General features: G+C 43.4%; 1 protein-coding gene across 6 annotated transcripts in view; it reads right to left on the bottom strand.

Moving 5' to 3' along the window:
• The window catches only part of Pitslre (cyclin dependent kinase 11B pitslre), a 60523-nt gene that overhangs the window by 20585 nt on the left and 20190 nt on the right, over window positions 1-19748 (bottom strand). For 2 of the 6 annotated variants that reach the window (XM_050194973.2, XM_050194990.3), the window contains exons 7-9: window positions 19043-19276; window positions 18938-18973; window positions 6911-7021 (exon numbers count right to left, since the gene is read on the bottom strand). In XM_050194973.2, coding sequence (XP_050050930.1) covers window positions 6911-7021; window positions 18938-18973; window positions 19043-19276 — 381 coding nt within the window. The remainder of the gene's footprint in view (window positions 1-6910; window positions 7022-18937; window positions 18974-19042; window positions 19277-19748) is intronic. The other 4 variants (XM_050195007.2, XM_050195021.3, XM_050194998.2 and 1 more) reach the window with 3 other exon arrangements.

Genomic DNA, 19748 nt, shown 5'->3' with positions numbered 1-19748 from the left:
AACCACTGAAGCAGACAAGAATGCAGGAAGTTATAGCACGAAACTGACCCATCACAGAGATAAAAAAGAATCAATTTCATTGACTTGCAGTATTTAAGACAGCAATTCCGCTTGAGAAGGTGCTAAAACTTGAACAGATAAGATGCAACGAATCTTATGGACACTGAATATCACAACTGCTGCTATCACTCCTTTTGTTTCTTCAGCTCATTTTCAAACTCTGGCCTTGTATATGATTTCCCAAGATGTACCAACACTCAAATATCTTCAAATATGGGTGAAGAAACCTGAATGAAACATACAAGGACTTCAGATACAAGGTGTCTATGAAGGCAAATGCTGTAGTCAAAATGCTTTTAGCGGCGATGTTTTAGCTGGTAGCATGTCATAAAGGAGATAGACGTCTTTCTCCCCCCCTCCCCCCCCCCCACCAAAGTGCTAGGAGGGCCATGGGCAATCACCAAGTGCAATGCGGCATTTGCAAACTTGTGCCAGACATTAGGGGAAAAAAAAAAGGTCAATTTTCTAGTGAGTGCTTCCAGTTCTAGTAACAGAAGCCAGGCAGGAAAACTATGGTGCCAGCAGCCACAAGCAGCATGTACGCAAAAGCAGTGGCAGGTTTATTCTTCAGTAGTTGAATACAATAATAATAATCTGATTAAAATTAAAGTGCGATTAAGTACAAAGGTGCCCCTCAGTGTTCTAGAATTACTCCTGTCCTCTTTAGTTGATCCCACCATCCTTCACTTGCAAATTTCTTAACCTTATCCACCCATCAACCGCATTTCCTTGCTCTATTCTGTTGCTCTGTTTTACAAATCACATGGCTTGCCCAACTACACTTTTTCATCTCACTCTTGACCAGAATACCATCTATCCATGTTTGCTCTCTAGTCTATATAATGCCTTCTGGTGTCTCTTACTGTTACTCAATCATTTCCAGTTCTACCGTTTGTTGCACGGTCCTAACCTACCTTTCAACTTTCTTTTCCTCTAGATTTTGCTCTATGCGAGCTTAAAGAAAGATGTCTTAATATATATCTCCATCTGCTCTTGTCAAAGCCATCACACTCGTTATCACATTTTATATGAATGAATACATCTTTGATCACACAGGATGGCCCAAGGCCTTAGCGGGGTGAAGCGAAAGAAGGAAAAGGTACATCAATGCTAATATTGATCCCGCAGGGCAGCTTCTACAACCAAATTCTACAGCGCAATACAGCTGCTGCTTGTCTTGCCTGAGGGGTACAGCCACTCTTTAAAGACCAGCAATGTCTTGGTCTTGCATGGATTCTAGAGTCTATCGAGGCCTGAACACTCCCACAGCAAGTGTCCAATATCTGGGTGGCTGTTCGTAGAACAACACACATAGTGCGAACATTGACCTTTGTGGGGACCCCATTGGAGGAGCCTCTCTAGAAGTGCGTCCATTTTGCGTATACATCTGCAGTGCAGGTTTGCGCTTCGTGGGGGAGACCACGTGTCAAGTTGTGGTTGTTTGGAAGCACTGTAGAGCACCAGCATCGCCTAGCCTCTTGCTTGAATTGTTTACACACCTCCGTGTGCTCCAGCAGGTGAGGAGCGTCAAGGCAGCACGCTTTCACACTGCTCATGATGATTTTATCTCTACCTTGCAATGTTAATTCTGTTAGCTTACTCTGTGTCTGCTAATTCTGCTTCAAGTTTGTACCTCTGCAGCGCTACCCAGTTTTTCCTGTTATCCTACGTTCAAGCCTTGTCTTGTGATGTAACATTCTTACAAAGTTTAACAGTTCTACAAGCTGAAACCATGTTGTAAAGAAATGGCTTTATTAAATTATTCCCAGAATTGGACCGACCCTGTACTTTTGATTCATTATTTCCATTGAAGATTCATTCAATATTTTAGGTGTATATTTTACCGAGAATATCAGCTGAATTGAGCATATTAACCATGTAATTGCAAAGTTATTGCAAATTACTTGTATTAAGCATCATCACTGCTTTTATCTTTCCAAACAGTAAAATTAATTTTCTACAATGCACCCTCTTTACACAATTATGGAATTCTCATATGGGCCACAGCTACTGCAGAAATTATACGTAAGCTCACAGTTCTACAGAAGGCAATTGGGCAGGTGGTTGCTAATACTCCATACCCTTGCGCACACTGCTGAATTATTCCAAAATCACAAATTATTCAGATAAGATCTATGTATGATTATAAACTCTGCCGTTGGCTTAAACTTGGACTAATTAATAAGAACTCATTATCTAGGCTGGCACAATCAAGAGAAAACTGTGTACTCGGACATCCTGAACCACAATCAGTAAAAAAAAACGGACAACATACACATATCAAATGTTGAATCATATGTTGCTTTCAGTACTAAACAAATTATACCCTGAACAAAACATTTGTATTCTAACATTCCAAGAGATTAAAAACAAATTATTTCCATAGTTTCTGTCCATACAAGTATTTGTTGGTGGTCTTTATATTTTGCAGCATCTTGAGCATTTGTGATATATATATATATATATAGTGTGCCAATATGTTGAGCTCACTTGCCACTCAGCATAACAATGGGTGCAGTGTGTACCAGGCGCATAGCCAGTTTTCTATTTTTTGGGGGGGAGAGGGGGGGCTAAGGTTCTATTATTCCCAGTTAAGTTTCCCATGCTTGGTGCATAATAATACAACTATTATCTTGAGCAAGCCCTTGGTCTGCCTGACGGCATGTACCATCCTGTACTTGTCTAGGGCAGGCATTTGAAGGATATGCACCTTTATTCATAGGCAACGTGCCAGGCATAAAAGGCAGCAGGGCACAGACTGGAAAAATTTGGGGGGAGGGGGGAGCTGAAGCCCAGTAGTCCCCCCCCCCTTCTTGGCTACGCCCCTAGTGTGTATCGTATGTGCTTTGTCAGTCATTTAGTGCTGTAAAAAGAGCAAACACTGTTGGGAGAGTGATTCCACATTTGGTCACAGTATACTTTTCAAAATGCAACTTGAAAACAGACTTGGTCATTTCTGCCTGCCTTTAAGAACCGAATGTCTGCTTGATCACGACTGTATAAAGCTAGCAGGCAATAAAGCCAAGGAAAGAATAGAGGTAATTAGGTGTGGTTGAAATTTAAATGTAGACAATAATGAAGAAAAGGGAATATGAAAGTGGAAGAAAAGATAAGTTGTCACGAGTGGGGACTGAACCCATAACCTTTGCATTAGTGTCTCAATGACGCAGGAAACTAGTGTCCTCTGGTAAACTCACTGCATTATTACTGTAGGACGAAGGCCTCTCCCTGCTACCTCCAATTGTGTCCCCTGTCCTGCACCAACCGATTCCTACTTGCGCCAGCGAATTTCCTAATTTCATCACCCCAACTAGTTTTCTGCCGTCCTCAACTGCGCTCCCCTTCTCTTGGCACCCATTCTGTGACTTTAACAGTCCACTGGTTATCCGTCTTATGCATTACATGGTCTGCCCAGCTCAATTTTTTTTTTCTTAACGTCAATTAGAATATCGGCTATCCCCATTTACTCTCTGATCCACACCGCTCTCTCCCCGTCTCTTAACATTACGCTTAACATTCTTCATTCCATCTCTCTTTTCGCGGTCCTTAAATTGCTCTCGAGCTTCTTTGGCAACTTCCAACTTTCTGCCCTATATGTTAGCACCAGCAGAATGCAATGATTGTACACCTTTCTTTTTAATGATAATGATAAACTTCCAGTCAACATCTGAAAATGCCTGCCAAATGCGCCCTAACCCCATTTTTATTCTTCTTTAAATTTCCTTCTTATGATCAGGGTCCCCTGTAAGTAACTGACCTACATAAACATATTCCTTCACAGACTCTAGAGGCCAAATGGCAATCCTGTACTCTTGTTCCCTTGCCAGGCTATTGAACATTATCTTTGTCTTCTGCATACTAATCTTCAACCCCACTCTTACACTTTCTTTGTTAAGGTCCTGAATCATTTGTTGCAATTCAACCCCAGTTTTGCTGAACAGGACAATGTCATCTGCAAACCGAAGGTTGCCGAGATATTCGCCGTTGATCCTCGCTTCTAAGCCTTCCCAGTTTAACAGCTCAAATAATTCCAGCATACAGTCAGTAGTATTGGAGAGATTGTGTCGCCTTGACTGGCTCCTTTCTTGACAGGTAACTTTCTACATTTCTTGTGGAAAACTAAGGTAGCCATGGAATCTTTGTAGATATTTCCCAAGATATTCACATACACCTCCTGTACTCCTCGATTATGTAATGCCTGTATGACTGCTGGTATCTCTACTGAATTAAATGCCTTTTCATAATCTATGAAAGCCATATAGAGAGCTTCGTTGTACTCTGCAGATTTTACGGTCACCTGATTGATGACATGGATGCGATCTATCGATGAATATCCCTTCCTGAAGCGAGCCTCTTTTCTTGGTTGACTGAAGTCAAGTGTTGCCCTTATTCTATTGGAAATTATCTTGGTGAATATTTTATACAATACTGAAAGCAAACTAATGGGCCTACAATTTTTCAATTCTATGATGTCTCCCTTCTCTGGTACACTTGAAGTTCTGAGACATTGCATATAAAGGGTCACAAACTTTTCAAGCATGATACCTCCTCCATCTTTAATTAAATTGACTGTTATTCCATCCTCCCCTGCTGCTTTTCCCTGCTTAGAAGGGTCTTTCAAGACCCTTCTAACTTCATCGTTAGTTACAGAAGGAGCCTCTGTATCCTGCTCATTACTGTTTCTAATTAAGGTAGCGTGGCTGCTATGGGTACTGTGCAGGTCAGTATAGAATTCTTCCACTGCCTTTACTATATCTTCTTAACTGCTGATGATATTACCCTGCTTATCTTTCTGTGTATACATCTTGGCTTGTCCTATGCCAAGTTTTCTTCTCCCTGATTTCACGCTGCATCCATTTGTTATTGCTTCCTCAGTCTTTCTCACATTATAATTTCGAATATCCCTTACTTTTTCCTTGATCAGTTTTGACATTTCCACGAATTCTATTTGATCTCTTGAGATCACTGTAGTATATGTGACTGAATGCAGGATCACTCTCACACCTTCAGTGAAACTTGTTCCCTGCTGTGTTGGCCAGCATACTAATGTCATGCACAGGAGGCCCGGCATGATTCAGTCCCTCTGGGGCTTCGTTGTTACGAGGAACCTTCTGCTGCACTACGTGTAGCGCTTGGATGCTTCATAGAAGGATGTCGGCAAGCTTCGAGTAAAGCATGCATGGCTGACGGACATGGGCTTTACTCGTGCAAGCCAGTGACAAGTACGTGGTGAGATACTTGTGGCGATCTCTCCTCAGCGCTTCTTCTGGATTTCTCAAGCCGACAGGCTGCCGCGGTAGCCTTCTCGCAACTTTTAAAAGGCCCCTTTTGGGGCCACCAAAGTGATGCCTTGGCGATGCTCGCATATTGCTTGCCACCTGTGACACCTCTTTGCAGTTGTTATAACAGCGCCATTATTTAACACCGACAGCCGCGGCTTGTTACATGCGATCAGAGCACCCAGGAAGCAGTTAAACAAGTGAACACAATCAGCAGCTTGGCGAAGGAAGGTGGTGGGGAGGGGCACTGGCCTCCCTGCCTATATAGTTTTCTCGTATCAGCTGTGCCATCCCCCTATTATGATTTTTTTTTCATGCAACCCGATTATAACAATTATCGGTTATAACTGGCATTTTCGTGGCACTTGAATATTGCTTTAAGTGGGTTCGACTGTATATGCCTACCTGCCGCCGCTGAGTAGAGAAATTTTTGTGGCTATATTTAAAGCGTCCCACTCCACTAATGTGATGTCCCACTCCTCGATATAGGAAAGGTGTAAACGGATACATTTAATTTCCTAGGTATACTTTGTGGCACAAGGTACATTATTGAAAAGGGACAGAACAAAGGAGGACAGTGAAGTGCCAATGGCACCAAGCGCCAATAGTGCTTCACTGTCCTCCTTTGTTCTGTCCCTTTTCAATAATGTGTTTTGCGCCAAAAAGTATACCTAGGAAATCCAACCCAAGAAGAAGTCCTTTTGGAATACATTTCATTGTTTGCATTTTTTTAAAACATTTTCAAAGAAAGAGCTCTTGTTTTAATGTAGGGTAATGCCTGGTGCGAATTCAGAGCAGTCCCTTTTGTAGTTATGTCCCAAGTGAACTAAACAATAAATTAAAATGTAAAAACTGTTCCATTCCTCATGCCTCTCCTCTACACTGCCTTGGGTAGCTTCCCGCAGTGTATAGAAAAGTTCTTTGGAAAAAAAGAGCAACTTCTAGAAAATTCATGAGACTCTAGCAGCTGTACATTCATAGATGCCCACAAATCCATTTTGTCTATAATAAAGTAGTTCTCTTAAGAATCTACGCACCATCAAGGCTGTGTCTACCAGTCTTGCTGGCACTATCAGAGTGTACATGCATGCTCAAGTGGTGCATCAGGAATTTCAATCTTAGACAAAAGAAATAAATTAGCCAGACTAAAACGAAGTGAGAAAGAAGACTGTCAAAACACGCTGATGCTGATTTGTGTCAAAAGTGTAGTCACAGGATGGGCAATGTCGGAGTAAGCGTACTTTATGCTTTTTTCCCCCCTCAAAGATGTTCAAAGCAGCTAATGGTAATGAATGATTAATGAAGCAAGTCTGTGTTATTGACTCCTTCGCTGTAAAAAAAAATTTGCCCAACGTCAGTTTCATTAGCCTTCTAACACACAGTGCGGGAGTACTAGAGGAATCCGAATTCCCGCAAGTTCACCAAACACTCTAGCTCCGAGCTAATATAAAAATGAAAACGATACAGAAGTAAAACAAGAATAAAGCCCCAGATGGCTGCATATATGTGTGATCGTTGCAATGATAAACACGAGTGCAACCTTGCACACGCCATTAGCATGACAGCGGTACCTCGATGATGTGAATGCTGGTAGTCTGTCTCCTCTTTAACGAGTGCTTTCAGTGTGGCTCTCAAACGAGCATGGCGCTCTTTACTGTACAATGGATCGCTCACTTCCGAGTCTGAAATATAACACACCAAGAATCCCTTTAGGGTAGGAAAGCAGAGCAGAGTTTCATTGTGATGAACAGAAGTAAGCGCAAAAACTGCTACAAGCCAGAAGGAGGCGAGTTATGCATGACAGGCAATCAAGCAATGTGAGACGTGTGCTGATGATTCTGCACTTCATTACAGGTAAAATTGTGAGGCATGCCACAAGCAGCGCAATCTTGGTTCACTGCTTTAAGCAATAAAGGAATGCTAATGATAAACAACAAATCAGTTTTGACTGATAAAGTGCCCTTTCAAAATCTTCGTTGATTTACCAATACAGCTAAAATTTATCTTTTTCATTAGTGCCACTTTACGGCATGCAAAGTTACCCATCATGACAATACTCTGTCTCTAAGTTTTCTACTCCTGAAGAGACATGCAATGTTAAAAATTATATATATATATATATATATATACAGTGCAGTCCACTTATAACGATATCGAGAAAGACGAAAAATATGATCGTTATAACCGATGATCGCTATATCTGGACTGCAGTTACCAAAAAAAAAAAAAATTTAAACGCGTTTGCGCTCTTTACCTTTGCAGCTCTGAACTCGAATTCGCTACTTGCTCTAAAGAATAGATGATGTATACAGTAGGCCGTGAAAAACAAACTTTATTTCTAGCGCCAATGACCGTGTCAAGGATTAGGCGCGCCGAAATAGTCCGAAATCTGCACTTGCTTTCGCGGCAGCTTCAGCTTCACAACCGCGGTGTGCATGGATTCCAGCTGCTGCGCGAACACTGGCGGCAATCCTTTAGCATGCATAAAATCAATTAAGGAGTCAATCGACGACAGTGCACTTTGCGTGGACATCGTGGTCGGGGTCAAGGAGCCACTGTCGATCTCGTTGTCACTGTCGCTGATGCCGTCGCCACCGTCGCACAAATTTGCGTCTGTCGAGACAGCACATCTTCAGCGATCGCCTCGTCGGTGACCTCATCGCAGAACGAGGCAGCACTGTCTGCAGTCAAAAACTCCTCCTTCGACACACCACCTGTGTCACCAGTAGGAACGAGCTCCCAGAGCTCGGTTATGTCAGCGACTTCCACCGGGTCGGTCTCAGCGGGTTGGGGAAGTTCGTCCTTACGCACAAAGCCCGCCTTCTTGAAGCAATTGGTGATGAACCACTGGTAAAGCGCCTCTTCAACATCGGCGTACAAAGGGTCTCTAACCCCTTTTCCGCTGATCGGAATGGCCGCTGATAGCTCCTGCCTTCACAATCGCGGTGCTCCCGGTTTTCAAGATGGTTGATATCGTTAACTGGACGAGCTCATACTTCTTCACGAGGGCGCTCACCTTGAAGCCGCATCGAGAGTCCTGCAAAATATCCATCTTCGTGTCAAGCGACACAGCTTTGCGCTTTGTCGGCGCCATCTTCGAACTGGGTTGAACCGTTGGTTGCACGCTGCTTCGGTGGCGTCAGCCTGCTATCGCGAGAGAGACGCGGGACGGGCGCCACCGCGCCGCTTTGCTTGTCGCTTCTTTTTTTCTTTCTCTCTCTATCGGAGCGACTGTGGCCGACGCGCATGGTTACGCGCATGAAGCAGCTAGCGCCATTTTGTGGCGCGCTGCGCCAACGTTGGCTGCGCCTACTCGTACGCGGGCGGGGCGAGACGCGCTGCGCGGTAATGGCGGCAGATACGAACTTACGGAGGTAAACATCGCCTCGTCTCGACATCGTTCGTTTCAGGGAACTAAGCAACGCAAACGTTACGATTATTTGGCACGGAAAACGTCGTCCAGACTGCAAAATTTTGATCGTTATATCCGATATGCGGTGAATAACCTATCGTTATAAATGGTTTTTTTCCCCATAGACCTAATGCATAAAATGACACTCACATGTCGACCCATCGTTATAACCGATATATCGTTATATGTGGTATCGTTATAAGTGGACTGCACTGTATATATATATAAAACACAAAGTTCGAGGCTTTAGATTACTCTTGTAAAACTCTATTTGCATTCAGATGACAAGAGGAGCTTGATTAAAGGGACGCTAAAGGTTACTATTAAGTCAACGTGGACTGTTGAAATACCATCACAGAAACCTCGAAACGCTTATTTCGTGCCAAGGAGAGACTTATTTTAAGAGAAAATGCGTTCTGAAGCGTCCGCGTACCGCTAGCGCAGTTCAAATCGCCCGCCCTCCGATCGAGGAGTACTGACATCATGGTCTCATAGTGACGTTGCGCCAACGGTGAGTAGAACGGCGTCCGCAGACGGCGCTACGGCTTTTCTGCGCAAAACGCAAACGCGCGGCCAGAAACAGAGCCAAGACAGAGCCGACAGCAGAGCGAAAGCGGGAGTATGGTGGCTAGCGAAAGGAGAAACGAATTACGTCCCACATTACGTCCCACGGCACACGGAGAGTCCGTTTTCGTTAAACTATAGGCCGCGGCGAGCTCGCAGCGTGGTCGGCGTGATCTGTGAGAAGTGACGAGCCTTTTCGCACTCGCAACAGGGCATAAAAAAGTGCGAATCGACGCAAAACTCGGCCTAGAAACGTGCTTCGCCACAGCCAGGGCTCAATACGACCCAAGCTGGCGCGACCCAGATGTCGTTTCCCGCACCGCCACCAGGCGCCGCTACTATACCTCAAACTCCAGCGCAAGACGCGCATAAGCTGGTACTTCATTCTATGGCGCAAACTTCGACGCTCGTCGCAATGGACCCTGACACCGACAGATTGGCTCGCGATGGTGGGCTCAACTTCAGCGATTTGAGCACCGACGAGCGCGACCTGCTGCTGAGGGCTCGCACTGCCGGCGTCGTTGCGTACTACGACGGCGGCCTCGACACTGGCTCTCCGGAGCGGGAAAGCAACGAGGGCTTCCCACGACATCACATGGACGTGGCATTCTCGCTGCTTGTTCCAAATGAAAGTTTCGCGAGCCAGCAGAACCCTCACAGCACGACGCGATAACGAAAGTACTGAAACTCCAAAGCGTGCGCGGCGCAGAGTCGAGCGCGCAGAGTCGAGCGAAAACGAAACCTTTCGAACACCCATATTACTGAAGGGTAACGTCAAAATGTTATTTTTTCTTAGAGTCGAATAGACGTAGACAAGTAGCATTTTTTCCCGTCTTATAATCGAATGAAATGATATTTTTAATACGAGTAGTTGAGTATTAGTAACACAAATTATGAGGAGTCCTTTCGTCATCGGGCTAGTACCGGAATGTCGCTGGGGGGTCTCAAATCGTGTCATGCATTTACCTCAATTTCTCGGTTACTAAAGCTCTGTTCGCGATTAAATTGACGCCTTAGACGTTCTAGAACATTGCTCTACCACTTTAACTTGAGTTTCTGGTAACCTTTAGTGTCCCTTTAATAGCGAATAAAATGAAAGCCAAGGTAACCTTTACCATTCTTGTTCAAGAACTGCAGTAACAACAATGTCTTTCTGACACCGCAATTCCAAGGTAAAATTAATATGTATTTGATGCCTCTTTTACATACTTTGAAAGATAAGAAAGTCACTAAATGTTGCCAAATTAGTAAGTTTTCATTTACTTTATAACTGTATGCAATGCTCTTTTATCAGTAAACAACTGACTAGACTCCCATGGACAAATGCCAACGTCTGTGATGTCTTAGACAGCTCACACAGCATGTCCGAGCTGTTGTCGCCACCTATCTTTTCTTTCTTTCTTTCATTTCTTTTTTTTTATTTCTGGTGCACCATGCCTATGCTCATCCAAAAAATGTGCTCTAACAATAAAGTTATACCTATGCACTGTGTAACTACGCACAGTGAAAGTAAGTGATGGCGAAGGGTCCCTTAGATGTGAAAAACAAACAAAACAGAATAAATAAAATCTGGCACATCTGAAGCATTGATTGCTGAGAAGCGTCCATGGAAAGCCACCAAGCCCAATCCATCACACTTCTAATTTTAAAAAGCGCATTTAAGTGAGTTTCTCCTCATAACAGTATTTACAGGCCTGAACAACTGTGGTTGGACCAACAAAAAAAAGATTTACATAAGACCAAACGTGCACAAGGTAAAAAGGGCTTGCCAACTGTAAGTCCGGTGTGCGCTCATCACGTGTGACATGTATGTCTTCATCTTATGCTGCGTTTTTCTTTTTTTTCCACTGGTTCAACCACAGTCATCACACTATGTACTACACGCCCTGCAACCAGCCATTATTATCAACAGGCCTTACTTTGGCAGCTACTATGTCTGTTTGTATCAGTCATTAGACTAGTGAATCTGGTCTACAGCTCTCTAGCAAATGTAAAGATGCAGTACAATGGCTTCAAGCAGCTGGCAACTGCCTGTTAAAATAGAGAAAGCAAGCTGTCTTATCTGGCTTCACTGATATATTGCAAGAAAATGTTCCTTTACATATTGTAATTTAGTAAGCACAGATTTCGGTGATGGGTAGGTCGTTCCAGTTGAAGCTGTTCGTCGAAAAAACAAATATAGGGAGATTAGAACATGAAACATTGAAGCAGGTGTCTGTAGGAGCAACAAGCAAGACATTTTAGGAGAGCTCAGCCTGTTTGTTCACACTTTAGAAAAGAACCAATGACTTAAAGAAATCAACTGCAATATGCCATGCAAGAACCTGCGGCAACAACAGCAATAAAACTGAAGTTATCAAACACATGTTAACCGATGGCGCATGCACAAGCAAACATTTTTCCCCTCAGCAGAAACTGACACAGCATGCAAACTGCGGTAATAAAGGCTGCATTCTCAACTTGACACTTGGTTTGCTCGTCAAACATTGATAAAATGCGCAACAAAGGTTATTGATATTGATCATCGCAGTAAGGTAAGCCCCGTGCGCCTGAAACTCGTTGCCCTGAGGTTAGCTGCAAGAAAGAAGGCATTCCTTGACCATGGCAGATGTTGCAGGAAAATAAAAAATAAAAATAAAAAAAGGTGCCCAAAAGCAGCAAGAAGCCATAGCAGATCAGCACTCTTTGCAGAAGAGGCACAGATAAAGCAAATAAATGTGCAAGAAGACAGTATGTGTAAAGCAGAGAAAGCATATCTTAGTGCGTCTGCAGCCATTTCAAATGGCACAACATTGATTCTGACTATGCTCAAAGAGAAATTAAATAATGAGAGTGCTGCGGCATTTCTCCTGGCTGAGTTGGTGTGCGGCAGCTGCAGTGATTGCTGGGACAGAGAAGAGACAATGTATCTTGACTTCATGATGCATGCACCTCTTGGGTACCGAAACCGGATCACGAAAATAAGTGCCTTAGCTAATTATCTTGGACACTTGGAATTTGCAAGTATTTTTTTTCTGAAGTTCAGGTAGTTTGAACCTCCACTTACCAAGAAAAAAGGCAAGTTGAAAGTATCGTACCGTCATTCCTACAACAATTGCGGCTGTTCCCTGCTTGGTTTCTTAACTGGCAGCGCTTCTGTACAGAGCTAAAACTCGATCCCACTTTTAAAACCCGCTTTTATGAAGTTCCTGATCTAACGAAGAAATTTCCATCCCCCAGCAAGTACCCATAAGGTTTGATGGTGTCATCAACCCAAATTAATGAAACTAGTTAATATTAAACCCAATTAAATGATGCTTATCCGGAAATAAATGAATAAAAAGAGCTGTGGTTTCTTTCTAATTTTGATGCAGATGGGTTTTTCTTTGAGCGTGTGCTTAGTCTAACGCTATCGTGTTAAAACATCTAGGCACCCTAGTCACGGTCCTAGCTTTATTTTGATGAGGCTGTACGCCGCGCCCATGCATCGAACAATGGACTCGGCAGTCGCTAGCGTTCTTACGCACCAGATGGCACTAAGAGCAGCGATGTTTGGCCCCCTTGCGGCCTTTTTACACATGCAGGCGTGGGTTAGTGGCAAATACAATTCCGCGGCACCTTTTGGGTGTCGCTACGTTACAATTTTAGATTTCGAAGGACCGAAAAATCCCCTACTAGACTTTCCAAGCGTCCCCGATTTAACGAAATAATTTGAGCGTGGTCATCCCTTTGTTAACTTGAGTTTCAACTGTAGCTAGGTTGGGATACAGCTTTCAATCTTAATAGTGGCATCGCGATGCTACCTTGAAAGCCCTTAATTGCTTTTTTTTTTTTTTCACAAGTGGCTTTGAAGAATGTATGTAGCACTATAGTTATACACTGTCTCAGTAGTTTCGTGCAGTGCAGAAGTTACAGGTGCCTTGACCAATCAGGAGGGCAAACACAGCAAATGGCGTTTTTTCGGACAGGCCTCAAGTTTTCAAGACTGTCACCACCAGGTGATATAGGCATATATATCTGGCGTAAACTTGATCTAGACAAAGCACATGTCGAGATAGGCACTCACCTATGGTTTTACCACATCATATGACAGATACTTCTACGATGATTAACGATTCTACCAATGATCCATTTCATATACCAAATGCATTTAATGAATATTTCCAGTCTTTATTTACTCATGACAAAAGCATCCCATCAGTGACATTAATGTTACCGAAGAAGGTGTTTTGAACTTAATATTGAGACTCTATATTAAGAAGTCTACTGGGCCTGACAGCATTCCGAACTTGTGTTTGGTGCGGTACTTATTATGGACCTGTCGTTACGTTACTGTCATATTTCACAAGTCCCTGGCATCCTCTGTAGTACCCTCATCCTGGAAAATGGCTCAAATTCTTCCTTTATTCAAGACTGGTGACAAACACATTATCGTACTTACTTGAACCTAGGCCGACAGTTTTTTTCTTTTTTTTCCAAATAATCATATACCAAACTCTAGGGTCGGCTTAGACTCGAGGGTTTTAAAAAAGGCGTCAGTTTGTAATTGAAAATGATAAATATTGTGCATCGCTACCGCCATATAGAAAAGTCAGTATCGAAGCCGCTACTAGCTGCATCAGTCGCCAAGTGAAGCACAAGAGCGACGTCGCTATTTTGACCTGGGTTGTATCGGCGTAGGGCGTGGCCCACAGCATGGTGTTATCGTAATGGCACCAAATTGGCAATGCCCTATTGTGCCGCTTTTAAACAAAAAGTTCTGCTAGCTGCAGATATATCGTCACACGTTTGAGCCGGGTGGGACTGCAACATTGATGAGAAAAACAACCCTTGTTGGAGGGGGCAATGGGAGACGCTTTTTGCGTGTGCTGCAACAAGAAAATAGCGATAAATGATAGCGATAGGGAAAATAAGCATGCGATAACAGAGAGCAGCTGTTCAACAATATCACTCCGCATTTCGATACATGCAAGCCACGCCGCACTGTCTGCGCATGCATGGGCATGCATCCGCAAGCGTTTGTGTGGTCTGGGCTATAGGCAATGAGGGTAGCAGAGATGACAATGTAGAGTGAGCTCGGCACGTTTATATTAAATAAATGCTGTTTTCATTTTGTGAACCCTGTCCTCGCTTTCCTGTTTGGCCTACATTCGAGGTAAGTTTTTCTGTTTTTTTTTTTTCTGGCTTCGGACATTCGGGGGTCGGCTTAGAATCGGGGCCGGCTTAGATTCAAGTAAATACAGTAAAACCTCCTTAAACCGTACCTGCTTAAACAGTAGTTTCGCTTTAAAAGTAGTAAAGTCAAATCCCCCACTCAGCAGCCGTTGAACATAATGTGTTTTGTATCCGCATAAACCGCACCAGCTTATTGCGTACGCATCGGTTAATACGTAGCGTTTCCACTTTTCGTCGCGCAAACACGGCGGTGCGTCGTCTCCATCAGGCGGCCCGGCAGAACAACAAGCTTCAGAGACTGGATCAACAGCCTGCAAGTGCCGTGTGCGTTTGCGCGTGAAGCCACACCAACATCAACATCATTCCAATGCCGTGCCAGAGGCGTTGTGGCGTCGTGCAAGCGAGGACTCGCATCATGCCGAAGCTCAGATAAAGAAGACCCCGGGTGCTCAGCATAGAAGAAAAATTAGACATTGTCCGTGCTATCGAACGTGACACGAAGTCAGAGCTGGCTTGTGACAGGGATCTGCTGTTGACTACGGTTTGTGGCATTTGGAATGCGAAGAAGTTGCTCGGCAGCGCTGCTGCGACCGCAAAGAGATGTCGGCTACGAGGTTCGACTTTTCGCCATCATTGCCTCTGTTGTTGCTGAAGTGTCGACTAGTGACAGTGACGAGGACGACATGGAAAGCGACAGCACGGGCAATTCAGGCCTGACAGTGGCAGAAGCTGCGCGTTACGTCAGCCTCATGAATGCAATCGTCACGACGAGAACAGCACCCTGCAATGAAAAGGTGCCCCGTGACTTCTGCAACGCTATCGCGCCTGTGCACGAAGAATATGCAACGCCAATGAGGAATCTGCCATGCGAGTGTTTGCCGAGAAGAGGGGGCTGGCTGAAAAGCTGGCACGCAGCTTCAGTAAGTTTGAGGCCGCTGCCGTCGTGCTAGGCCGCCACGACATCAAACGAAAATAACACTTTTGTCGCGCGAAGTGTCGCACGTTTTTTTCCCCATTCATGGCACTCTCTCCGAGTTCCGTGTTCCGTTTTCGATAGGTAAGTGAGCGATCTCATGGTATTTCGGTTAAGCAGTACTGCTGTTAACTACGTACTTTTTCCGAGCTCCGGCCAACTATGGTTTAACGAGGTTTCACTGTATGATATATCTAAATATAGACCAATTATAGACCTGTAAATAGGATATATCTATTTATGGACCAATTATAGACCTCTCATTCCTGTAAAATCTTAGAGCACATTATTTACATACACATTATGAAATACCTTGAGATACATAAATTACTACTAGCTAATGTCCAGCTTGGCTTGAGACGCGGATTCAGCACAATAACACAGCTAGGTGATTTTACATATGACATCTGTATTAACCTCGATGCGGGCAACGAAACTGATGCAATCTTCATTATTCAAAGGCATTCGATACAGCGATTCATTCGAAATTGATGTATAAACTTGATGTCATCCCTACCAATCCCAGCCTCCTCAGTTGCATTTCTAGTTTTCTTTCCCACTGATCTCAATTTATGTCCTTTAACAGAGCTAATTCCAGGGTGGCAGAAGTACCCTCCGGAGTGCCACAAGGTTCTGTGTTGGATCCTTCGCTTTTCTTGATCTTTACTAATTGCCTCGTCACATAACCTCAAATTTACGTTTGTATGTATGATGACTGTGTATTATAAATAAAATTTTCTGCTTTTATGACCATTTAGCACTTCAAAAATTACTTTCTAATTTAGCTCTTGATGTACTACCTGGAAGATGACAAATAACAATGACTGCATATTACATAATCAAATTTCCTGCTTTTATGACCATTTACAGCTTCAAAAATCACTTTCTAATTTTAGCTATTGGTGCGCTACCTTGGAAAATGACAATTAACATCCGTAATATCGTTATGACTTTCACTAATAAAATGACGCCGCCTTCTGTTTCTTTTACAAAATCAATAATACTCCCATGCATAGCGTTACTCAGTATAAATAATTTGGTCTTGTTTTCACAACCAGTACGTCTTGGTCTAAACGCATAGATTTAAACCTCAAAAGCACTGGAAAAGTTAGGCTATCTGTGCTGCACACTGACCACAGCACCAAGAGATATTAAACTACTGATGTATAAATCTCTAATCTGGCCTCTACTGGATTATGCTTATTCTGTCCACAATCCCCACAAACAATGCAACATTATTCAAATCGAGGCCATCCAAAAAAAAGCAATTCGCTTCATATGCCGCAGGCTTGACAGGGATTTTTCACTTTCCCACAGCGCTTTATCCCTAGGCTTGCAACCGCTCTCAGATTGCTGATGCACAGAGTCACTTAAGTTTTTGCATTGCATTATTAACTCCTCTTGCCGGATTTCATCAGATAATTACTGAACTCCTGCCAAACCACCTAATACTAGAAGTCACTCTCACGTAAACATCGCGCCTTATTTTACCCGTACGGACACCTTTAAATACAGTTTCTTTCCCCGTGTAATTATAGACTATCATAATTACTTGCCTGGTCCTACTCGTTCTCTGTCTTAACCTTATATTTACCGACTGTTGAATAGGTAGTTATTATCTTCATTTGATCTGTATTGTTCACCTTGCCTCTGTTACCGCATTTACTCGTATAATGATCACACTTTCTTGTCAAAAAAATTGTCGCAAAGTCAGGGGTGCGATCATTACGCGAGTTAAATTTCCCACGAAAAGAAACGTTTTCTTTTTTTCATCCCGCATTTGCTGCGGGATGACAATCAGGAGTCTGCCGCTGTCAATGCAGTACAGAAAAACAAAAATGGCGGCCGGCAGAGCAAGCCGAACGCGATTTTCTTCTCGTGAGTACATTACGTACACGCATTGAAACAGTTTCTCCCGTATCAGTAATGAATAATATTGTTAATATCGGGAAGTCTGCAACACTAACGTAGCCATGTCCACTTTGAGGGGACAGAAACAGATATGGGCACGCTTAGCTGCCAGTGACATAGAAACACATGGCGGGCATGCTGCGGAAACTGCAGCATTTGTCTTCACTGCTATCCTAATACGGCACGTTTCCGCTAAGGGTGGGTGAATATCTTAGCTGCGTTACAAGCGTCGGCGTATGAATAGGGTACACTTCGTATCAGTGTAAACGTGGCCACTATCGTTGCTGCTCGCAATTTGTTGCGCGCCCACGAGTGCAGACGAGAAGAATCGAAAGGCGTCCTTTATGATGTTGTTGACCACAACCAGTATAAAGCCTAAAATAATAAAGCCGAGGCAAGTTTGGTTGTACCTATTTTTGTCATGGAAGTGTGCAAAGTGATGAAAGTAATAAAATGAGGCATCTACTTAAGAATGTTTGGTGCATGCAGACCGCTTGGCTTGTCTATAAGAGTCGTTCGCATAGCATTCGACAGATGGTAAGCACGATCATTATTAGCTAGACTTGACACACGACATATCGCTGCGGCAAGTTCGGGGTGCGATCATTACACGGGAAATAAAAAAAATTGAATTTTCACGAAAAAATCCAGGGGTGCGATCATTACGTGAGTGCGATCATTATGCGAGTAAATACGGTAATCCAGCTAAAGGGCAAGAATTAGGCTATCTGCCAGAGGCAATCTTTAAAAATTCCAGAAAACTTAAATGTGACCACCCCGGACATTCTGAAATAAGCCCAGCACCAGCAACAGTAGTTCCATCATGTGGCAACATCTGTAAGCTGTTCAAGAGTGTGTTAGCCTAGAAATTTTGCAACAGATAGTGTACCATTATAAATTCGTAAATATATTATATTATACTTAAATCATTAACCTACAAGCAAATGTAAATATGCATGTTATATAATTACATAGAGCCTCTTACAAGAGAACAGAGTTGCAGCTATTCCAACAAACATAGATGAACAAAAGACAAAAAGGAAAAGCTCCATTTCTTCTTTGGATTGAAAAATACCAACCTTCTTTTCTGGCTACGCCATAAAGACTGAACATATGTTTCAACGATAACTACTTTCCATGCAAGAACCTGATCGAGAGTGAAATATTGTAGCCGATGTTTGTTTCTTGGTTTTCGTATCATAATCAGTTTTTCTTCCTTTGTTTGGTTATATCAATGTTGTCGTCTGCATACTGCACGCCAGTTTTCCAGCAACAGGTTCGCAATACAGCCCAATAAAATTTCGAACAGAAGCTGTAATATAATTCAACATTTCCTGCAACAATGTTTCGCACAATCCTAATGATCTAGAAACAGGCATGAAGGCTGGCTGTGTTGAGCTTCACTGAAGCCTAAACTATACATTTAAAGAAGATGCAACAAGAGAAAAAAAAGTAGAGGGAGGGGGAGGCTCAGGTTGGTTGTTGAGCTTTCCCTGCTAAACATCAACTTGTCCAAATCCACTCGCTGAAACTGAATTCGCTTTGCTAGAAGAACCGATTTAGACCAGTAACTGAAACGTTTACCTGATGTCTTCCCTGGCCTGAAAAACAGGCCCAAACCTGTGCGCAGCAGAACAGAGACAAAATTAGGCCACAAGTCCAGCACCAGCACAGCTGCGGCACACTTACCATCAGAGTCGCTGCTGTCCTCGCTGCTCGAGTCTGAGGAAATGTCGGACCCATCGTCATCATCGTCGTCGTCGTCATCATCATCATCGTCATCGTCGGAACTCTTCGCAACAGCGCGCGGTTGTGGTTGTGGTGGTGGCGGCTGCTCTTTGGTGGTTGTGTCCATTAAAGCCATTCTTGGCTCTCCCTGACCGCTATGAGAGACCATTTTTGGTGGACTTGGCTCTTCGTCCTCTGAAGAAAGTTGAAAAAATAATGTAATAAATAGAGCTGCGAGAAAAGCTGCAGAGGAACGAATAGACGAAGTTGCACAAATAATCAAGAACAAAAAAAGTATTGCACTAAAGAAGAAGGCATAATGAATAAAATCCCCACAGCAACACAAAAAACACTGCTACTGGTGAAGGCACAGTAAAGAAGCAAAGCTGATGTTAATGTTCCATGTACTGTTGTTTCCTTCTGCTGCTGATTCAAAACCACCTGTACCAGAGATGACTTTGAACATTGCTCTACGGCCATCTTTTCAACAACACATTATTTGTGCAGGCAGACATCAGAAATAAGATCTCTATCTAGGCAACCCTGAATTACTTTGAGGCAAATATTGGAATCGCGATACTGAAGCCAGTCAATGTCAGGGGCATGACCAACCGCTTTAGTAGGAATCGGGAGACTACCACCGGCTTCAAGGTATCTGTGTCCAAAA

The sequence above is a fragment of the Dermacentor andersoni genome, chromosome 3 (genome assembly GCF_023375885.2).
Source record: "Dermacentor andersoni chromosome 3, qqDerAnde1_hic_scaffold, whole genome shotgun sequence".
NCBI classification, from domain to species: domain Eukaryota; kingdom Metazoa; phylum Arthropoda; class Arachnida; order Ixodida; family Ixodidae; genus Dermacentor; species Dermacentor andersoni.
The sequence above is the reverse complement of the archived record's forward strand: the minus strand, read 5'-3'. Positions and strand labels throughout refer to the sequence as shown.